The following is a 19,953-nucleotide window of genomic DNA, read 5'->3' as shown; positions in this document are numbered from 1 at the left end:
TCTGTGAGGGATATGGGCTTCACAAGGACCTGACCTCTGGAAAAATCCATTTCCTCACATGATGGGGCATGTGTAAAGGCCAGCCTCTTCCTCCCAGAAATCATCATACAAATTGCTTTAGTAACTGACCACCCCTTCCCCACGGATCTTCCTTCCCTCCCTCCTCCAGGTCAGAAACAAACAGCCAGTGAGAGTGCAGGTGTATCCCAAAATGAGACTGGAAAAGCCAAAGTCATGACTGTCCCATGACAAAGAGATTTCTGGAAATAAGACAGAGATTGAACATGTGCCCTTCCACTGCTTCTCTAAATGCTACATGGTCTGTCCCCACTGCAGTCTCATTTTAGAGAAAGAAGCCAACCTTTGTGCTTGACTGGCTCTGTAAGATCTCTGTTTGTGCTTGGGACAGAGATCATTAAGCTGAGCAAGCACCAGGATCCTCAGCCCCAGCAATTTCAACAATTCACCCTTCTACATCCCCAGCTGAGTAGCTGAAACCACACTGAGACCTGTCTTGGCTGGGAACACATGAAAAATTGTATTTCAACTGATTTTCTTTTTTTGTTTCTTTAGGTGTGGTACAAAACCCACCTAAAAAGAGATTTCCCAGTGGTTACTTCTTTCACTTACCTTCCCCTTCTGCTCTACCTTGGTCTTCACAGATTCATCTTCAATTTCAGCTGCTTCATCTTCATCAGAGACATCCTCAGCCTCCAGGTTGTTGTTCCCATTTATGGGATCCTCCTGCCTGCTCAGCTTCTTGCCTTTCACCAGGATCTTCCCTTTCAATTGCTGCACAAGGAAAAGTGGACAAAATATCTGGTGGTTAGAAAAAACTCTGGCCCACCCTGAAAAGGTCCCTCACTGCAACCAGGGCTTTTACAGTTGCATCAGTGACTCATTATTATCCATAGATACAGGTAAAAATAAGTCTGTTTTTACACTGAGGCCCTGCCCTGCCTCTGCCCAGCCTCTGAGACCACAATCATGAGTGTGAAAACCCCAGAGAGCCCAGTGATTCCCCTCTGCTATAGAGCTGACCACCCCTCACCCAGACAACTTAAACAGTTGTGCTGTTAAAGACAATTAAAATACACCTTTTTTTTTTCAAGACTGAAATGTTGCTCAGCAAACAAGGCTGAGCCTGGAGGTCAGGGCTGCTGGAAGAAATTTGTGGCACCACTTTTGCCTCTCTGTGTGGCCTGTTGTTTAATCCACCCCTTGCTCTTCAGTGTGTGGTTATAAACCCATGCACAACTCAGGAAACTGTGTGAGATCCAAGCAGGGGCTGAGGCAGTGCAGCCTCTGCTCCACAAACATTTTCATGGGTACGGAAGTCCAATAAGTTCTGGACAGGTGCTTTGTGCACAGCAGACATGGAATTTTAATACGTGAGGGATTTTGCAGGTGAAGCCTTAGGGTGCTGACAGCCTCAGGAGGAGTTCCCAGACCCTTTCAAAGCTACATCCTCTTCTGGGAACAGCTTCTCCTGCCACTGCTCCAGTGGTACAACACTGACCACAACCAGCAGCACGCGCCAGGGTATCACAGCTGGGAGCAGAGGGAGTCCAGGGAGCACATTCCTTGTGCTGAATCAATTCTCTCCAGCCTCTTTCAAGGTTCACATAAAAACCCTCATCACTGATATATCCTTTGTGCAAGCCCTGGCTGTGGGAGGAAGGCTGGAGCCTGGAGAGGGATGACTTAGAGCCCAAACAAAGCAGCAGCAATGCTTGGGACAGGGAGAAGTATTGAGAAAGGTGGCTGGGGGCAATCTCCAGGTGTGTGGGTTATGCCTTAAAATCAAGAGCACCACTAGACCTGGCAGCTTCCAGGAACAGGAGATTTGCTGCCACCTGGATGTGTTTGGTACTCCTGGCTTTGGAAGGCACAAGATATTCCAGAAAAATTCCATCTTGGAATTAGCCAGTACAACCCCTCAGCCTGTGTAGCACGTTCCCCTTTCCTTAGCAACACCCTATATTTGCCTTTTCTGCAACAGCAAAAGCAACAAAACCCCACCACATTCAAATGACAGGATTGTGGAAAACCAAGACTCTTTTATAAAACAACACAGGCATTTTCAAAGAACATGATTCCCCCTTTGTGGGGTCAAGCAAATTGCATCACGTCTTTACAGAGACCAGCCCCACTCCTCACCACCTGGCAAAGCTGTGGGTGAAGCTGGGTTTGAGCAGAAATCTGACACTGGCACCTGAGGCAGCAGCCAAGAGCATTTTTATTCAGCTACCACAAATAAGCTGTTTACACTGGGGCACTTTCCCTGTCACTCAAAACCTACACTCAAAGGAGCAGTCAGAGCATAGCAGTACCCCCCTCCCCATCCCCAGACCATCCTCCCAGCCCTCAGCCCTCCTCCAGGCACAGCTCTGCTCTGTTTCTTCACATTCATGGCTGGGAGATTTTCAGAGCCTCACTTCAGTCTGCTGCTCTCATGTCCCTTCCCACCCTCCTGCATCAACACCCAGCTCTACACTGTTCTTCCACCACAAAATCCAATTCTGTGTGAGCTTTTAGGCTCTGCTCAACACTTGGGAAGGACAAGCCTGGAAGGATTGCACTGGAGACAGCGAGGAGAGGCTGAGAGCAGCCCCTCTTGTCCCTTGCAGGCTGCAAATACGATCCTGGTATTTAATATATTATCTGCCTTTGCTTTCTAATGCCCCAAAAGAAATGTTATTGCCACAAGTCAGCAGTGGAGAACTAAGGATAAGGTATTTGGGGCAGTCCCCTTCATTCTTAATTGCCAGCAGGTAATTAAGCTTTTCAAGCTTCTCCCATTCAGCCTGCACAGCAAGTGGGAGGTGCAATTTCTGGCACAGACCAATCCTACATGGCTGAAGAACATCACGAGGAAAAGGCACAGCAACACAGCCTCCACTGTGTCTCCTCACCACAGCCCACTCCAGGGGTGCCAGCAGCAGGTCCTCAGTGCTGCTGTTATCCTGTCTAGCCTGTGGTTCCTCTGGGAAACCTTGGATATGGGGCAGAAGCACCCCATGGACACAGGGACACCGCTCCTATGTGTACAAGGGAGAGCAGCCCACGTGCCACCTAACTCAGAGGAGATCCATTTGATAATTTGTCCACAACAAGGAGTGAGACTCACCCCAAAGCGAGGCATTTTCATCCCCATTTCCTGCAAAAGGTGCTATCCTATAGTAGCATTGCAGTGAATCCCCTCTGCACAGGAAGCAAAGTTCTAAATCTGAGAGTTTATCTTCTTTATCGAGGTTTTAAATAAGCTGATATAGACAGACACAAACACACATGTGCCCTTGCTCCATCTCACTTGGTTCCCTTTCATGTGATATTAAGTATTTCTAGCCTGAGGCAAAAGACACTCACCTCATCAGTTCAGCTGTGTTGAGCAGATCCCTTGTCTTAGGAGGAAGCAAAAGCTGAAATACTCAATAAGTATTCTCCAAGTAGACCATAAAGCCATTCCAACTGTCTGTGGCATGCCCAAGGTGGACTACAACCTCAGGAAAGGCTACAAGGACACTGGACTGCCCTGAGAATACACAGTGGAACGGCTGCTGGAACAGAGGCAACTCTTGCCCTTCTTCACATGCCCTATAAATAGCATTCCTTAGTCCCCAGAAATGGAGCTCCCCTGCTCTCCCACCTTTTCCACTGCACACTGAACAAGCTCAGCTCTGCAGGTGAAATGGTTCTGACACACTGGGACATGGAAACCATCTTAAAGGAAAGCACTGTTTTGATCAGAAGCAGCAGAGCTATAATGAGCAGAGGATTTTAGAAGATCTGCATACACAGGTAGGTAAACAGGTAGGTTTGTCCTACTTGAAAGCTTCCTGCCCCTAAGAGCAACCCAAGAATTCTGAATTCCAGTTTTCATCTCAGTGGGAATGGAAGATTTGTAAAGTGATCCACCTCAACAAACTTTCTGTGGCTTCAACACCTCCTTTAGAGTCAACAGAGAGAACCAAACACTCCCAGGGTGTGATTCTTCCTCTGTTTGCACAAACACTGAGGAGGAGGTGGACCACACCTCCAGCTCCTCTGACTTTCTCCAAAGGAGCCGTAAGTGAAGTGCTCAGGAACACGGATACACAGGGTCTGAGCACTGCCACCTGACATCCCACTCTCAGGATGAGGATATCCATCTCTCCAGGCTTCTGAGAAGCTGTGAGGAATAACATGTTCACATTCACGAGGAGATGCGCAGATCAGATCCACTAATTGACATCACATCTGTGCACGTCCTTCAGCTGCAAACTGAGGTGTTGCACCAGCAATGAGTGGCACCAGGAAAGGGAAAGAAACACATTACTGAAGAAGGTTTTGGAGGATTGAAGGAAACTCAGCTCAAGAACTTCACTCAAGAAGAAGGGGCCCTGGCAGACCCCTGTGCAGATCAGGGATGGGGCAGAAGGGCAACAACCCACCAGCAGCAGAGACTGGATCAGCTCTGTCCTACAACCCTCATGCTGCCTGGAGCTTTCATGTGGCTTTTGGCCTTCCATCCTACAGCCTTTAATTCACTATTGGGACCTAAAGACAGCATCTTGGGGGAGATATTTAGATAATCTGTGTAGCCCAATAGTGTTCCTGAATGGAGCCTATTAAATCAGATGTCTGCCTCAGGCTGTGGTATAAATCGTTAGCACAAATCCAAACTGTGTCAATCTTCCTTTAATTACTGACGTTGCCCTGCTGACACAACCGGCAGCAATCCTTCAACTGCTTGTGTTTACAGCCTTCAGCTTTTTGCTCAGTGGCAGATCCCACCCTTTTCCTGATATTAAAAATACCTTGTTGTCCCAGGTTTCTTCATGTCAACGTCACAAGGGAGTGGAAAAGCCAAGAGGTTCCTGGTTTGTTTTTCCCTCATGTTTCAGTTTCAATGTATTTTACACCCAAAAAAAGTCATCATTTCAGCCCTTTGCACTGTCCTACTTCACATTAGCAGGGAGGCAGAGGAAAGGTACCAGAAGGAAAAGGATAGGTGTTGAAACACTGGAAATTTTTCTCTGTTTAAACTAAATGGATCAATCCTTCCAATGGAGCAGATCAGCCCAAACCCATTCCCTAGGGTAGATCTGGGCACTGTGTTCAGCTGGGGCCATGTGCCTGTTTGGGCAATCAGAGCAGGAGGTTCGATGAGCACAACCATGGAAAAAACATCTTTGGGAAGTTGGGGTCATCCCTTCACACTCACAAATCACACATTGCTTTGCTTGGTGTTTCTCCTTTCTTTCATCATATCATTGCCATCAGCTGAAAAGCCATCAGCACTTCTCCTGATCCTGCACCAGGATAAACACCAAGTCAGGAGAGGGCACTGAAGACATATTTTTCCTACTCAGTAAGAGCCTGCAAAGACTGATCTCCATGCTGGGAGTGTCGTCACTCTGGGAGAGTCACTTCTCCTAAGGGAGGCACCTTATCTATGCCAGAGCCAAGGTCCTGCTGAAGCAGCAGCAGTAAAGATTACAATTCACCCTAATTTATTTCTCTGGTGCTTAGGGACCAGCCCAGAGCAGCTTCCCTCTGTGCTAGGCATTGTATCAAACAAGGCACAACACTCCCAAACAAAAGGGGAAAGTTGGAAAGGGAAAGGAGATAAAGGAAGAGGAAGAGCAAATATAGAGGGTATTTTAGGTGGATCGTTTTCCTCTCCTTTCTCCCCTGCTGACTGCCAGCTTGATCTCATCCACAAACTCCTTCCAGCTCTGACTAGGCACGTTCATCCAATTTTTGGCATTTCTTTAGCAAAGACATGCAATTTAAAGGGAACTGCAGCTATCCACACAGGAGCCATTCCCAGTGGCTACCCCAGGACACTCTCAGTGGGAGGACACTTTGTGTTTAATATAACTTCAGGCTACTTGCAATGGTTTTCCCCTTGAGTTTTGAGCTTTGCACTCAGCAAAAAGAAAAACTTCTATCTTGTCCCACCCTCAGAAGGCAGAAAGTGCTGGAGGGGCCTTGCTTACCTCTGGGGAGGGAAACTGGGATTTGTTTCCATCGACTGGGGCAACCAAGAGCATGTCCTGCAGGATGGTGGTCATGTGCTGAGCCATGACCTTCTGCTGGTCCACGCTGCAGTGGTTCTCCAGGGAGATGATGACGGGGTATGGTGAGGTCTGGAACAAGAGAGCAACACACACCATCAGTGAACTCTGCAGTTTCACCAGTCTGAAGCAATTGGTATGAACCCCAGTGCTGTTTTCTCTGGGAACGAGTGTGTCAAGAGTAGGGTCTGATACTCTCCTAAAGCAAGGATTTGTTAAAAATGGACAAATTTAACTGTGCAGTAGTTACTCAGATCTGTGCTGATGCCTTCCAGAGATGATGATCCAATTGAGAGGGCACCAGGATGGGTCAGGATGCCTCTCACAGACTTTCTGGGGCACTCCCTGTGCCTCCATTCTCCACTTGCACTGCGGGTCAGAGCACCTTCCTACCCACCTTCAGAGGAAGGACTGGGAAGGGGGCTTTGAAATCACAGGGTTTGGTCAAATCCTTAAGTGATATCAATCCTTCCTGCATTCCTGCATAGGCCTGATCTGGTTCCCTGTGCCCCCCAGGTCATTTTGTGTGCTGAAGGCATTGCCATTATTGTCATTGTCACTTCTTTGTGGCCCGAAAGGAAACTTGACACCAGCTCCCAAGTGCACTGAAGGAAAACAGCACAAAGTCCAGTGAGTCCAGACAGACCTAAGGTTTTCTGAAGGCTGCTGCCATACAAGACTCCCAACCTGCTCATTCCTTTTAAATCAGAATAGAAATAGTCCTTCACACCCAAAGCATGCACATGGGTTCCTCTAAACTAGAAACGAATCCTGAGACATCAAAGCCACATAAATCATGGGCTTGGCATTTTCCACCAAGTATGCTCAAGATACTGGGCATCAGTGTCGTTGCAGTGGGGTCCAGGATGCAGCTGTGCTGGCACAGGTTCAAACTCATCCTCAGATGGTGCTCTCCCTGTCCAGCAACACCCAGGAATGGATTTTTGCAGGAAGCAGAGCACGGATGCTTGGACAGAAGGACACATCTTGTCCCCACAAGAAATGCTAAGGTGAAGCCTTCATTGCTTCTGCTCCCTGCTGGGAGGGAAGAGATCTACTGTCAGTCCTGGGTTGTGCAACATGAGAAAGGGTCCCTGGTCCTTACTTTGAATGCATAGTTCTTGATGGCCTTAATGACATCGCTGAAGAGGATCTTGGAGGTGAGAGTGTAGCCGTGATAAATGACGGGCTCTGAGTTGGGGCCATCCCAGCAATCCAGCTCCACACAGCGGCAGCCTTTGGTGAGGGCTCTGGAAACAAAGAAGGGACCTGGTTGGATTCTACACCTTCTGCTCCATCTCCAGCTGAGGGTCCATCAGCTGCCTGGGAAGACTGGTGGGAAGTTCAGGGAGCAAGGGAGAAGAAAGGAGCTTGGAAAAACAGGAAAGCAGGTAAAGGATGGGATCAGGTGAAATCAGCATCAGCACAGAAGGATCTGAGAAATAAGGTAGTGAAAGTCCAAGGCAGAATTATCCAAAGAATAAGACACAGTGAGTGCCAAATGAGAAAGGACACTCATGATTGTGCCCCAAGTCTTTCCCCAAAGATGGTGAAGAGAAGAGAAAATCAAGAGTGGCTGCAATGGAAGAATGACAGTCAGCCTTAGAAGCCAGGTCACAAAGCTTGGACGACGTGATTTCTTCATCTAGATCTGACGTTAACATGAGAGATGAGTCCTCAGAGCTGGGAGGGAGGGAGGCAGCTATGGGGACTCCACCACAGCTGGGGAGACTGCTGAGGGCCAGTTTCCCAAACCGAGTCTACAGATTGAATTTCCACATGAAATTCCCACCTCTACATATCCATACTTCCATTTCAATTTATTTTCTAATGTAGATTCCCCACCCCATCTGCCTAGGAGCTGGTCTTCTCTCTTTTACAGTAATTCCCTAAACATTTCAGATTACACAACTCCTTTAACTCATTGCAATAGATTCACAGAATCACAGAATGGGTTGGGTTGGAAGGGACCTTAAAGATCATCCAGTTTCAACCCCCTGCGACAGGCAGGGACACCTTCCACTGGACCAGGTTGCTCAGAGCCCCATCCAACCTGGACTTGAACATTTCCAGGGATGGAGCATCGACAGCGTCTCTGGGAAACCTGTTCCAGAATCATGGGATTTTTTTTTTACAAGCAAAACATACATCTATAATTTTAAGACTCTGTTAGATGAATTCAAAGTGCTACTGAGAAGTAACTTGTGCCAAATTTCACTCTCTACACTTTTGACCTTGTGACTCTAGACAGTCATAGCTCCTGAAAAAAGGTAAGTCATAAACAAAGACAGAATTGCAGTCCTTGACTGGCTCATAAGGAAACACTGTCTCACCTGATAAAAACAAGGAGTAATGTAAGGTGGGTGTGCAAGTTACTAAAAGGTCACTGCGTCCATCTGGCCATGAGACATCAGTCTCTGTTAAAGGCAGACATAGGCAACACCTAATGCTCTGTGCAGGGGTGCTCTGGGAATATCTGAGATGCTAAAAAGGGACCAGGTGTAAGTTACCTGATCACTCATCCTGCTCCATCAGCTCACACCCCATCTCTTTGTTTTGACTGCTCCAGCTAGGACTCTCCAAAATAAACCCCAGCATGGTTGTGGGGACAGTCCCTGCCACGGGCCTCTCCCAAAAGGCAGTACAGAGCATAAGCACCATGACACTATGCATCATTTTGGCTCCTTCCAATCCCTATACAGACCTGTAGCTCTATCCCAGGGATCTTTGCATCTTGTTGCACCCTCTCATGCCATGTTTTGGGGAATGCAACAACCCCTCAGCATCATGCTTTGAAAACACCATGCCAGAGGGCTGCAATCCAGCCTCCTTGTGGCTGCAGATATTTTATACTGCTTCCAAATGTAGTGATTATACATCTTACACTCAGGTGGTCAGATGAGACCCAGGTCAAAGAGATGCGAAAAGGAGGGCACAGCCAACCTGGTTTGGAAACAGCTCACCCTGGAAACATGGGCCAGCCTACTTTACCTGGTCTGGTGAGAGACTGCTTCTTGATCTCTTGCATCCATCAGCACAGACACTTACGTCTTCTGAAAGAAAGAGGTTAACCTCACAAACACACACAAACACAAACACACACACTCTTTACCTGATATAGGCCTCTGTGCTGCTTGGCCCTGTGATCTGGTCTTCCATGAGATAGGTGTTGTGTGAGGATGACACCAGGTAGTGACTGAGAGGTTGGGTCATGTCCTGGTAAACTTTCCTGTGGGAGGGGTTGAATATGTTCCCCTCATCCGACAGCAGGTACATCAGGAAACCATCCTTGGTCATGGCGTTGCCCCTCTTGGCTGCCAGGTAAACAGACAGAAAACCCCACACTGAAAATGTGATGCCACCAGGTTGTGCCATCACCTTCACCACGGTGCCTCTGCTCTCCAGGGGATCTCAGAGACAGAATGTGCTCCCCAGGCATTCAGTAATAGCAAAGACATCGATGTTCTCCAGACAAGGATGACACCTTCAGCTGCCTGAAAACGCTTTTAAAGCCCCTTTGCAAGTGTGGCTTTTTTGACACTTACTGTCCTTGATAACATCTTAAAAGTGTCAAAGACAGACCTTACCTCATCTTTCTCTGGAGATTTACAGCATAAAAATCTCTGTTTGAGCATTTCAATGTTTCTTTACGCTAACCCAGAGAAGCTGTCGGATGTCTAAACACAGCCAGATAAATCCTGTCTAGATTACCCAATGAAATACATGATTTGGAAAGAGGAAATACAAAATTACTCCCCATTTTAAAGGAACAAGCTAGATCTCAGTCTAATCCTAAAGCCTGACAGTTGCAAAACCTCGTACTTCTCCTAAAGGAATACCAGGAGAGTGGAAAACCAGCCCATGATCCTGAGCTGGTTGCTTGAACGCATCCTCCAAGGTGCTCCAGACTGATGGTTCACCTACATTCTGAGCAGACAGACAGTTCTGGGACTGCCCTCCTAAACAGCTGTCACCTCCTTGGCCTCTACTCAGATATCCCATCACCAGATGGCTTTACAGGTGCCCACCATCAAGAACATCTGCCTCCACTCCAGCTTCTGGAGAGCACAAATATTGCTACACTCTCAACCTTGGAAAGCCACATGAGGTCTTGGCATTTGAATAACCCATCTGAGTCTTTCCCTCAGGATTTTCATCATCCTGTAGTCAAACCTGTATCAACCCCTCTCCTGCCAGTGCACCCAAAAAAAACTGAAGAGAGAGATTTCCCAGCCTCTCCTTGAGCAGCTAATGTTCCCCCAGGAGAGTCGTGTTGTAGAAGCAGCTGTGGGGAGAAAATAATACACAAGACTGCAGGAAAAAGCAGCAGCAACACAATTCATAATTCAACAAAAAAGCAAGATTCTGAAGCAAACCAGCCAGGGTTTTCAACCTACCTCTTTCATTGGGCTCATATCTCTGAATTAAGGCAGGGGCAGCAACAACAGCATCTTCTTCCTGCTGCATCTCATAGAGAAACCTCACCAAGTTCTGGCAGGACATGAACCCTTCTGGGTCTGAGTACATTTGGAAGATGCTGTCTATTTCCTTCCTCTCTGTCAGTATCTTGTAAAATTCCTCTATCTCATCATCCTCCAGAGCCTCTGTTTTGGACTTGTCACAGTGCTGTAAACGTAGAGGGGAGAAGGAATGAAAACCTTCTTTCCTTCTGGCATAGGCCAGCCGTAATCTGCACCAGGGCTACACAACGTAGAACACAAAATAATTGCAAAGAGTTACTGGCCAGTGAGTGAGGAGCACTTGGTCAATGACAAAGGTTCTCTTTGACAAGGCCAATAGTCAAGAAACAGTTACAGTTATTTGTATTTATAGATTATCAGTGTGCTCAAAAGCACCACCCTTGGGTTCCATCACTTGGAGTGCTTCAGTCAGGACAGCTCAAAATAATCTAAGCACAGATCAAGGGTCAAAAGAAATGTAAGTCTTGATCTCAGGAGGAATAAAGGGAAGCAATTAACTCTCTTAAATAATGATAGAGAGTATAGCCAAAAATCCCGTAGGTAAAGTGAAAAAAACCCTCCCCTTGACCTTAGTGGCTCACACCCCAAGAGGCCATCACAACTCACAGTGGTGCTGTTTGCAAAGATGGCATCAAAACCAAATTAAAAACCCCACAATTGCTAAACATGTGCATGTTTAGATATGAAAAAATCCACCTCTCCATGGAAATCTTCCACTCTCATCCAACACCTGCCAAGTAACAAAATCCCCCCAGATTTCCAATCAGATATAATCTTCTCAAGGAACTGTAATTCAGATTCTCCAACTTCCTCTGGGGTTTGAACTTTTCCAGTAGATACCATCTCTGACAGAGCACCACAGCCAAGGACTTGATTGACCATGAAAGATTTGGAGCTTGAGATATGCATGTTAATGTCTCCCTACAGGACAGCAGCTTTTCCAACAACAAGTTTTTCCAGCTTATTTAAAATACTCCCAGGTTCTATTTTTCATCAGAAACTTTTTTTTTTTCCTGTGGCAAATCCTGATACTAAATTTGTTGTTTGTTCCAAGCAGAATTCTTCAACTTGTCAAACCAGAGGAATTAAATTGCTTTCCGTCTTTGATCCCCTGTGACAGATAGAGCTGTTTTCCTGGCTTTTATGATGAAAATGCATGTCTTAGTTTAACCAGTCACCACACTAATCTCAACCTAGCTATGCCAATGATCTCAGTGATGGCCTCGGTGGCTTTGGCAGTGCCCCAAGATGATAATGAGGGACTTTCATCCCCTGCAAATCCTTTACTATCTATTTATGGAGCACATATAAAACCAAAGAACATTATCACGACACCCAGCATTTCACAAACTGAAGTGACAGAAAAAAAAAGAGTTCAACTTGTTCTGACTTCAGAATCTGCTGGGTAGAAGCTATGGGCTCAAATCAGGGATGGGACAACCTGTGACATGCTCAGTACTAAAAACACCTCCAAATCAGGTTTAAGAATCCAGGAACTGCCTTTTCCTTGCTGCCTTCCATGTCTATGATCCTGTTCTGTGGCTCTGGGAGATCCCTCAAACTAAGCCTAGCATGATGCTTAGCAATTGCAAAAGGAATATAAAGAGGGACAGCAGCTGGTGGAGATGGCAGGGATCTCCTGAATTACAAATGTTCTTTTCTTTAAGACATGACAGGGAAAATGACAAGATACTTCTTCTAGAAAACTGGCATTTTAAGTGGTGTGCCTCGGGACATTTATTCATTAGTTGCCATTAAAGGCTGTGATGAAAACAGGGCAACAGCGCTGGCACCAAACTCCAGGACAGATCAGATGCACGGTATAAAATGGGTTCCTTCTGCTTTGACTACAAGAGGTCCAAATCAGAAAGAGAATCTCAACCCAAAATACCATGTTTGTATCACAAGCCATGGGTCCTGAATGACCCTCGGCCTGCCAGCAAAAACACCTTTCTGATGCACCAGAATGAATATTCAAGTTGAAATGAAGTGAGCAATGAGAGGAGCTTTGCATAACTTCCGGTTGAATTGCAAATGTTTTACTCAGGTGTCTCAAACCTAGATGTGGACACAGAGCCATGTGATGAAAGGCAAGAATAATGTGAGAAGGTGCCCTGCAGCCCCCTCTTGAGCCCTTCCTTCCTATGACTAAATGAAGAAAAACTCACTGAGACTAAAAGATCACCCTTTAATAGGCTGTAATGCCCCAGTCCATCTAAGCTGAGGCAGGATGCAAACTGAAAATGTAATTGCTTTAGGAGCAAGACAGACCCTTCCTGGAGGCTAATCAGTGCTCAGCAGATCTGAATTAACCTCCAAAGAACCTCTCTTTCCAGTGGCTATAGAGGAAACTTAACAATTACTTGCCTAATGATGGTACTTCAACTAGCTCTCTGCATTTCGATGGGTTGAATCAAGGCTTAGCAATTACTTGGAGTCTTTATGCAAAAAGGATTCATTTAATCAAGTTTCCTCTCCTAGAGGTCCCTTGTAACTATTGTGACAGCAGAGGAGGTCCATTAAATGAGAGGAGACTGTGCCTCTAAAATAAAAAATTCAAGTTAAAAAAAATTTTTAAAAAAAAGCAAACCAAGGATGATTTTTTTCAGGTTGTTGTTGATGTGTGAAGATGTAGGAGTGATTCATCTCCTATATGTGAGATGCATCCTTTAGGATGAGGACATTCACACCCTGGTCCCTACTGGCTTCACCTGCACAGACTGCAAGGGAAGTGTTGGCAAGTGCTTCCAATGGAAACATACAACTCAATCAGTGGATTCCCAGCCTTATTTCCATTCCTCCAGGATCTTCCTGGGCAGGGAATAAAGGATGGGATACACCAGCCAGAGTGAGCAGTACAACTGGAATATTGTGCAAGCTGAAATTCTTTAAGATCTGCTGATGACCTTCCCTCCAATTCTTGCAGAGTTACCAGTGAGATGTATATAAAGCAAGGATTAGGAAACTTGGACCTCCTTTGGGGGAAAGCTGCCTGCTCACAGGGAGGAGCAGGAGAACTCCTGCCCAGTGCCCAAAACCACCCACATGTTTACCACTAATCAGAAAAAAACATTTGTAAAACTGCACACCCATTAATTCAAATCCTGCTTGAGACAGGATGGAAGTTTGGAAATTATCCAGATGTTTTATCTCACCTCAGCAGGATGGATTCTCTAGAGAACAACCAAAACCTTAACAACTGAGAAATTTTCATCCCTTTCTTATCTTTTGATAGGCTCAGCCAGCAAGCTGAATCTTGAGAATTTAGGAGTGTACATCCCTGACCAGATTAAGTTTTCCCTGGGAGTATTAAATCAATCAGACTAGTCCAGGCTTGGGTGCAATGTTACGTATTTATCATGAATCTGGAAAGGTTTTTCTCTTATTTTGCACTTCTTTTTTTGTTGTTTATACCTGTCACTTGGCACCCACCTCCTCTGGGAAGCTGAGGATCTGGTATCACAGTTGCAACCAAACAAATTTCAGCCAGACATAGGCATTGCCATACAGTTACAGCACACAAAACTTCTGAAACCCCTGGGTATTGAACTTTGCTTCCCTTTTGCTTGCATTATCCATGTTTGCATTTCATTTTCTTCATCGTGGCAAAATTAGGCATCCATTATGAAGAAAGACCTTAACACACCCTCATCAAAAGCATTGTGCTGGCCTAACTTGGTGGGAATCAATTATTCTGAGCAATAAACTACTGAGCACCAAAACCTGAGCGTCCTTCCTCGGTACAAGAAAAGAAGCCAGGAGTTCACTTTAGGTGGGGTCTCCAACCCAAGCTGAAAGCCGTGGGAGACCTCGACCTCAGCCAACAGCAAACCCTTTTTCTGCTTGCTCCCATTACCTGGAAAATCTTCTTGGCATGGTAGTCATCGACCTCAATGTTCACTTCTTTCAGGAAGTCTTTGAGCTCTTTCAGGCTCATCTTGTTGTCTTTGTTTTTGTCAGCTTTCCGCAGGCAGGTGTGAATCCAGCTGCAGGGGGATGTAAGGAAATCTTTCCAGGTCAGTGCCTAGCCTAAACACCTAAATACCTTCTGCTGCACGTGGCGGGAGGGAAATCCTCTTCTAAAGGCTCTGAGCCAGCTCTCCAGCTGCTGTAAATCAGCGTGGGCCCACTGAGCAGCTGACACCACCTCACCTTCTGCTCCCACAGAGCACAGTGGTGCCTCGGCAGAAGGAAAATGAGCTGTGATACAACTGATCATGACCCGGGTGAAGCTTTTCACCATCTGGCCAAGGCTGGAGCAGCTCTCTTTACCCTGTAGGAGTTTCTGGCTGCAGCCAGAAACAGTTTGACTTCTCTTTTATGGCAGAAAGTACATTCTGCTCCAGATGGTGAAAAGGGGATAAAGGACAGAATGAAAAGAGCTCCCAAGAGGAGCTCGGTAAATTGATTGTCATGGATTTGTTCAAAATTCAGTGTATCCCAGTGAACACTGAGCCCCAAAAGAAGCATCAATAGTAATTTTTGAACTCACCTTCAGCATATTTTTAGGTATTTCTACCTGTATATCCTAAGAACTTTGTTGTGAGCAGAATCAAACCAAACTTTGTGGGTTCTTGGCTTCCCCTGATGAAATGCACGGGGTCTGTTACTGTGTTGTAGTGTGACAATATTTCGTAAGAGCTTGAGTTTTAATCACTTTAGTATATCCATGGATCTGGAGTAACTGCTGTAAGAATGATCTTTTCAATGTGATTCCAGATAATTTGAGCTGGGTCTCCCAATTTCTTTCAGCCTCTTGGGGAAATCATGTTAGACAGCTGAGACACACTGCAGTTTTAAACACCAAAAAACCCATGCTTCTTCCATCACGGAACTGACTGCCTAATTTGCTTTACTGTCAAATAAGAAAGGTCATCCAGAAAAATATCTACTTTTCAATAGGAAAAAAAAATGATCAAAGTAAGAATTTGATCTCCAAGAATAACGTTCCATGTCACATAGGAAACAATGCTTCAAGCTCATTCCAGAAAAACTTTAAAAAAAAAATGCCCAATCTGAATGTTAATCAGTGTAAAGCTCAGGATTAGCAAATACCAGCTGAGGCATATAGTGCTGTAACATTTAAACTGGGCCTTTCAGAATGACCCCAAAAAAGGGCATTAGCCATGGGGGCTGCAGACATAACCCTGAAACTGTTCACCAGAGCTAACCCTGCACTGGAACAGTTCCTAGTGATGGAGATATGTATAAATTGTTAGTGAGTATTGTTTGTCTCATGGAAAGCTGAACTTTCTGACTTTAAAAATCTTGGCAGGTGCTAAGCAATGACCTCACCCTGCATCCGTCTTAGCCTGGTAATATTAATATTCCCCTTCTTTAGACATGGAAACCAAAATAAAGAGAGGCTGCATTTCCCAAGGACACTCCAGAGCCCTGAACCAGGGTCTGGCTTGGACTGATTCGTCCCAGAAAATCAAGTTTGAGTCATGAAGCTCCCAAGAGCAGAGCATGCTGTACTGGGAGCACACCACACCCACCCCAGGGTGCAGAACACCCCCTTCACCAGCTCTGCTCCAGAGAGGGTCTGCTCAGACTGCCACCCTGGTGCCACCCACTCACACCTGACCCTGCACCTCGGGTCCCCTTCCCAGCCTTCCCTAAAAACAACAGGCAGGAGGAACGCCCAAGTCTGGTGAGCCACGAGGAAATGCAGTCTGCCACAGTCAGAGGTGAGCAGCAGGGGTGGACAAAACTACTCTTTTGTGCATAGAAACTACTAGTTTTGTGCTAATCACTGCAAAAAACCCACATTTTTTTTAGGAGTCTGCATAATCTCCTCTGATAATGAGCCCCCAGAGGTCATGCATGTACCCATAGTCCTCTCTAGCAGGCAAAATGTGGGGCAGTAAATGCACCTGAAAAAGAGTATGCCCAGGTCCTGCCTGTGAATGGAGGATGCTTTTCTCTTAGATCCCTTCCCAGGAGGCTGAGAAATGCAGGAGGGAGATCAGAGAGCCCAGGAAGAGCCCAGGCACACACAGTGGGTCCTCTCGCTGCAAGGGCAAGCAGCAAAGAGGGAAAAAGGAGAGTACAGACAACTGAGGTCTCAGCCTGTTATTCCAGTAAATAGCAGTATTCTGGCCCCAAAATACCCAAACTCTCCATCCATCTGGATCCCCTCAGCTTTGGGATAGCTTAGAGGAGCTGGATGAACTAAGCACTTCAACTGGAAATCCTCTCATCTGGTACAAACACCATTTTTCACTCCTGGCTGTGGGTCTTCCTTTCACCTTATGCCCCACTGTGGGCCTGGGTGGACAAGGAAGGAGCTGCTCCCATTTCTGTATACATCCAGGGACAGCCTGCCTCCTGCCTCTTGTTTTCAAAGGATATGCCAGCTCCAGGGCTACCAGTTTTCTATTAGTTTCAGTCATCCCTCTTTGGTTTCTGTCTGGCAGATATCCCATGAATGTGCTGCTCAGAGCAGAAATGCTGCAGAACTTCTGGTAAGTGCTTTCAGACCAGAAGAAAAGCTCACACATAAACCTCAGAACCGAAGCAGACGCTGCCACCCTGCTCAAATGAAAAGTCCTCTGTATTTTCTGGTCTAAAGTCTTCCCTGCACACATACCTGCAATATTTGCTAAACAACCTATGCCAGCTTGCTGCAAGGTTGAATCTGAGGCTTATTAAAACAGAACTCTGTGTATAAGAACATCAGAAAGGCTCATCAATCATGTGGGAGTTTTATCTGTGTAGGGATATAGGACTGGAAAAGTACTTAAGACACTGAACCAAGTCCCTTTCTACCACAGGCAACTCCATTGCATTCCAAACTGAATGAGCCCCATCTGAAACCAGCAGAGTTTTTACTTTCAATCTTTTTTTTTTCAAAACCTTGCACATTCCTTACTTGTTTTGCAAGGCTTTGAGATGTTGAAAAAGATGCCCTGCCAGGCATTTCTCCAGTCATGGGGGACAGGCAGGGGACACAGCACTTCTCATCTCCTGACTCTTCCCCTTCTGTGCTCACAGATGCGGAGAACACTCCTGAGGTTTAAGGAAGATCTGAGCAAGCCCACGCTGCCAAGCAAACCCAGTGAAGGCAGACTAAATTTAAAATCCCAGGCTTTAATTAAACATCATCAAATTTCAAATGAGAAATCATGCTGTTCTGTAATTCCAGGTTACGTTAAATGGCCTGAGACAAGCCCAGATTGGAAGCCAGCACTGCACAGTAATTACTCTTCCAGAAATATGGTTTGCCTACCCACCCTATTTAGCTTCGATTCTGCTTTCCAAAGACAGAAAGGCACTTTTCCATGCTGGAAATTTACAGCCTTCTTCCCTTGCAAATGTCATTGTTATTTTTCCCCCCTTAACAATCTTGTCTCTTCTTATGGGCAAGTTTTTCAGCAACATATTTAACTTGACATGCTCCAGGGACAACTTTATGCAGCCCAGATTTTCCCCTACACACTGTGGGGTGGCTGGGGAGTGACCTTACAGCCCAGAGCTTGAAAAACCATCCAAAAAAGACACTCATAGTGCAGGAGATAAACAGGACATCCCAGGCACTTCAGAACTAACGGAGTCTGATTCCTTTAAGTGAACAGCACTGAGGCTGTGAAAGTGCTTCTCAGACTTCAGAGAATCCACAGAAGAGTGAAGCCTGATGAAAGCTCGGCATTTATGCACCATCTCCTTCTCCATCAGTACATTACTACCCAGCAGAGACCCCACATGGAGTGAAGACTTAACTGAGGGCAAGACTTCCTGGTGCCTGCTCAGACTCGAGCTCCAGCTCTGTGATTTTGCCCAGCTGAGGATTTTGCATCCCCCCTCTTCTCTGATGTTTGGTGTCAAACAAGCCATGAATCCCACCCAGCCCTCTCAGCTGAGAGTGCTATCAGCTTTCCTCTCTGATAGCTGAGTATCTACCTTTGGGAATCTTAAAGGAACTTAATATTTTACAACTTCTGTGGCTCTGTCAAATCAGGGTGAAATCAGCCAACAGGTTCAGATGTCATGGTCAGAGTCTCAGATACACAGGGACTGAAGAAAATCCATCCAAAACTGCACCCACAGATATTCTCTCTTTTTAAACATGAAATCTCTGTTTGCAAAGCAACTTATTGAGTGAAATGCAGCCCCAGGGAAAATTCCCTGTGAATTCAGCAGAGCCAGGATTTCACCCAATAACCAACCCCTCTCCATTTCATAACAAATTCACCCTCCTTTCCTGCTCTATGCCTTTTCCTTTCTGATCTCTGCATTGTCACCAGAGCAACTGCAGATTTTTTCAGGGCAAAACTTCCTCCCATGCTGAGGCAAATAAGGAGTAATTTCACTCAAGTCAGTGGAGCTACCCTGGAGTAAATTTGGCAGTGAGAAGAGGAGAATCAGTTCCCTCTCCTTGTATTACCAAGAAACACAGTAAACAGTACGGGCTTTTCATCCCTTGACAAGAAGTGCCTGTCCTGGAGTTTACTTCAATGCAAGTGAAACAGACCCCTGAAGAACACAAAAAAATAATGATTGTTTTAGCTGGAGCTCCATGAAAGAGGCAATTCTTTGCTTAAGGAGCTACATTAAGCCTGACTCCACTCTTGCTGGTATCATTGTAAAACAGGGGGGGGAAAAAGCATTGGAAACCAGGGAGCTTGCCTGGGTGCAGAGTGAAAATCCAGTGCCCGGGGCCAACAGGGAAAAAAGGAGGTTAGCCTACTGTCCCCACCCACAGGGAAAGACAAGTGCATCTTTGTCTGTGATTAATCACTTTATAAGGCAAAGGATACTGTTGGAGTTTCTGTTTCTGGTTCATGGAGTTGCTGTGGGCTATGATTTTCCCAAGGCCGGCGATCCAGTGGTTGGCATCATCCTCTGAACTCGCAATGAGGTCCAGGTTTTTCCGCTGGTCTTTGAAGATGATGGAAAAGCAGCGATACTCTGGGACATCCTTGGCGTATTTTTCCATACCTTCTGTTTTATGGCCTGACCTCACATCCCGAATATCTTCAATGGAGACTGTGGAAAGAAAGCAGAGCCTGCTGTCAGCAGGGGTTCCGTCAGCCTTATCTCTACTTGGTGAGAGATATTAAAAAATTACTCTTTCTCCTTTTCCTGAAACCTCTGGAGGGTTCCCTTCCCTTTCCCCCCTTCCCCAAGCTTTGGTACTAAAGAAAACTCAACTCAAAAGGACCAGAAAGAGCAAGAAATTTTAAAAAGAAAACCTCTTTCCTCATGTTCTTTACTTGACAAAGAAGCAGAATATGCCCTAGGTGCCATATTGTGATGTCCTGTTTATGAGATACGAATCACTGCCAAGAGTTTGGTTCCAAGCCCTTGGAGCATCCCTGACTTGAGCATCCGTCAACTCATCCCCCCTGAGAATGGGGAGAGTGGAGCTGTGCCTCCCTGTGAACATCACCCCACAGGAAAATCCTAGA

At 46.0% G+C, this 19,953-nt stretch overlaps 1 protein-coding gene across 3 annotated transcripts in view; it reads right to left on the bottom strand.

Moving 5' to 3' along the window:
• The window catches only part of PLCD1 (phospholipase C delta 1), a 50,841-nt gene that overhangs the window by 7,312 nt on the left and 23,576 nt on the right, over nucleotides 1-19,953 (bottom strand). For 2 of the 3 annotated variants that reach the window (XM_042043070.1, XM_042043069.1), the window contains exons 3-9: nucleotides 19,303-19,531; nucleotides 14,400-14,529; nucleotides 10,460-10,763; nucleotides 9,175-9,376; nucleotides 7,168-7,312; nucleotides 5,985-6,134; nucleotides 631-792 (exon numbers count right to left, since the gene is read on the bottom strand). In XM_042043070.1, the coding sequence (XP_041899004.1) occupies nucleotides 631-792; nucleotides 5,985-6,134; nucleotides 7,168-7,312; nucleotides 9,175-9,376; nucleotides 10,460-10,763; nucleotides 14,400-14,529; nucleotides 19,303-19,531 (1,322 nt within the window). The remainder of the gene's footprint in view (nucleotides 1-630; nucleotides 793-5,984; nucleotides 6,135-7,167; nucleotides 7,313-9,174; nucleotides 9,377-10,459; nucleotides 10,764-14,399; nucleotides 14,530-19,302; nucleotides 19,532-19,953) is intronic. The other variant, XM_042043071.1, reaches the window with a different exon arrangement.

Source organism: Corvus kubaryi, unplaced genomic scaffold (genome assembly GCF_017639235.1).
Source record: "Corvus kubaryi isolate FWS band 111438036 unplaced genomic scaffold, C.kubaryi_AGA036_p1.0 37398, whole genome shotgun sequence".
Classification (NCBI taxonomy): Eukaryota; Metazoa; Chordata; class Aves; order Passeriformes; family Corvidae; genus Corvus; species Corvus kubaryi.
Note: the sequence above shows the minus strand (reverse complement) of the source record. Positions and strands in the feature narration are given on the sequence as shown.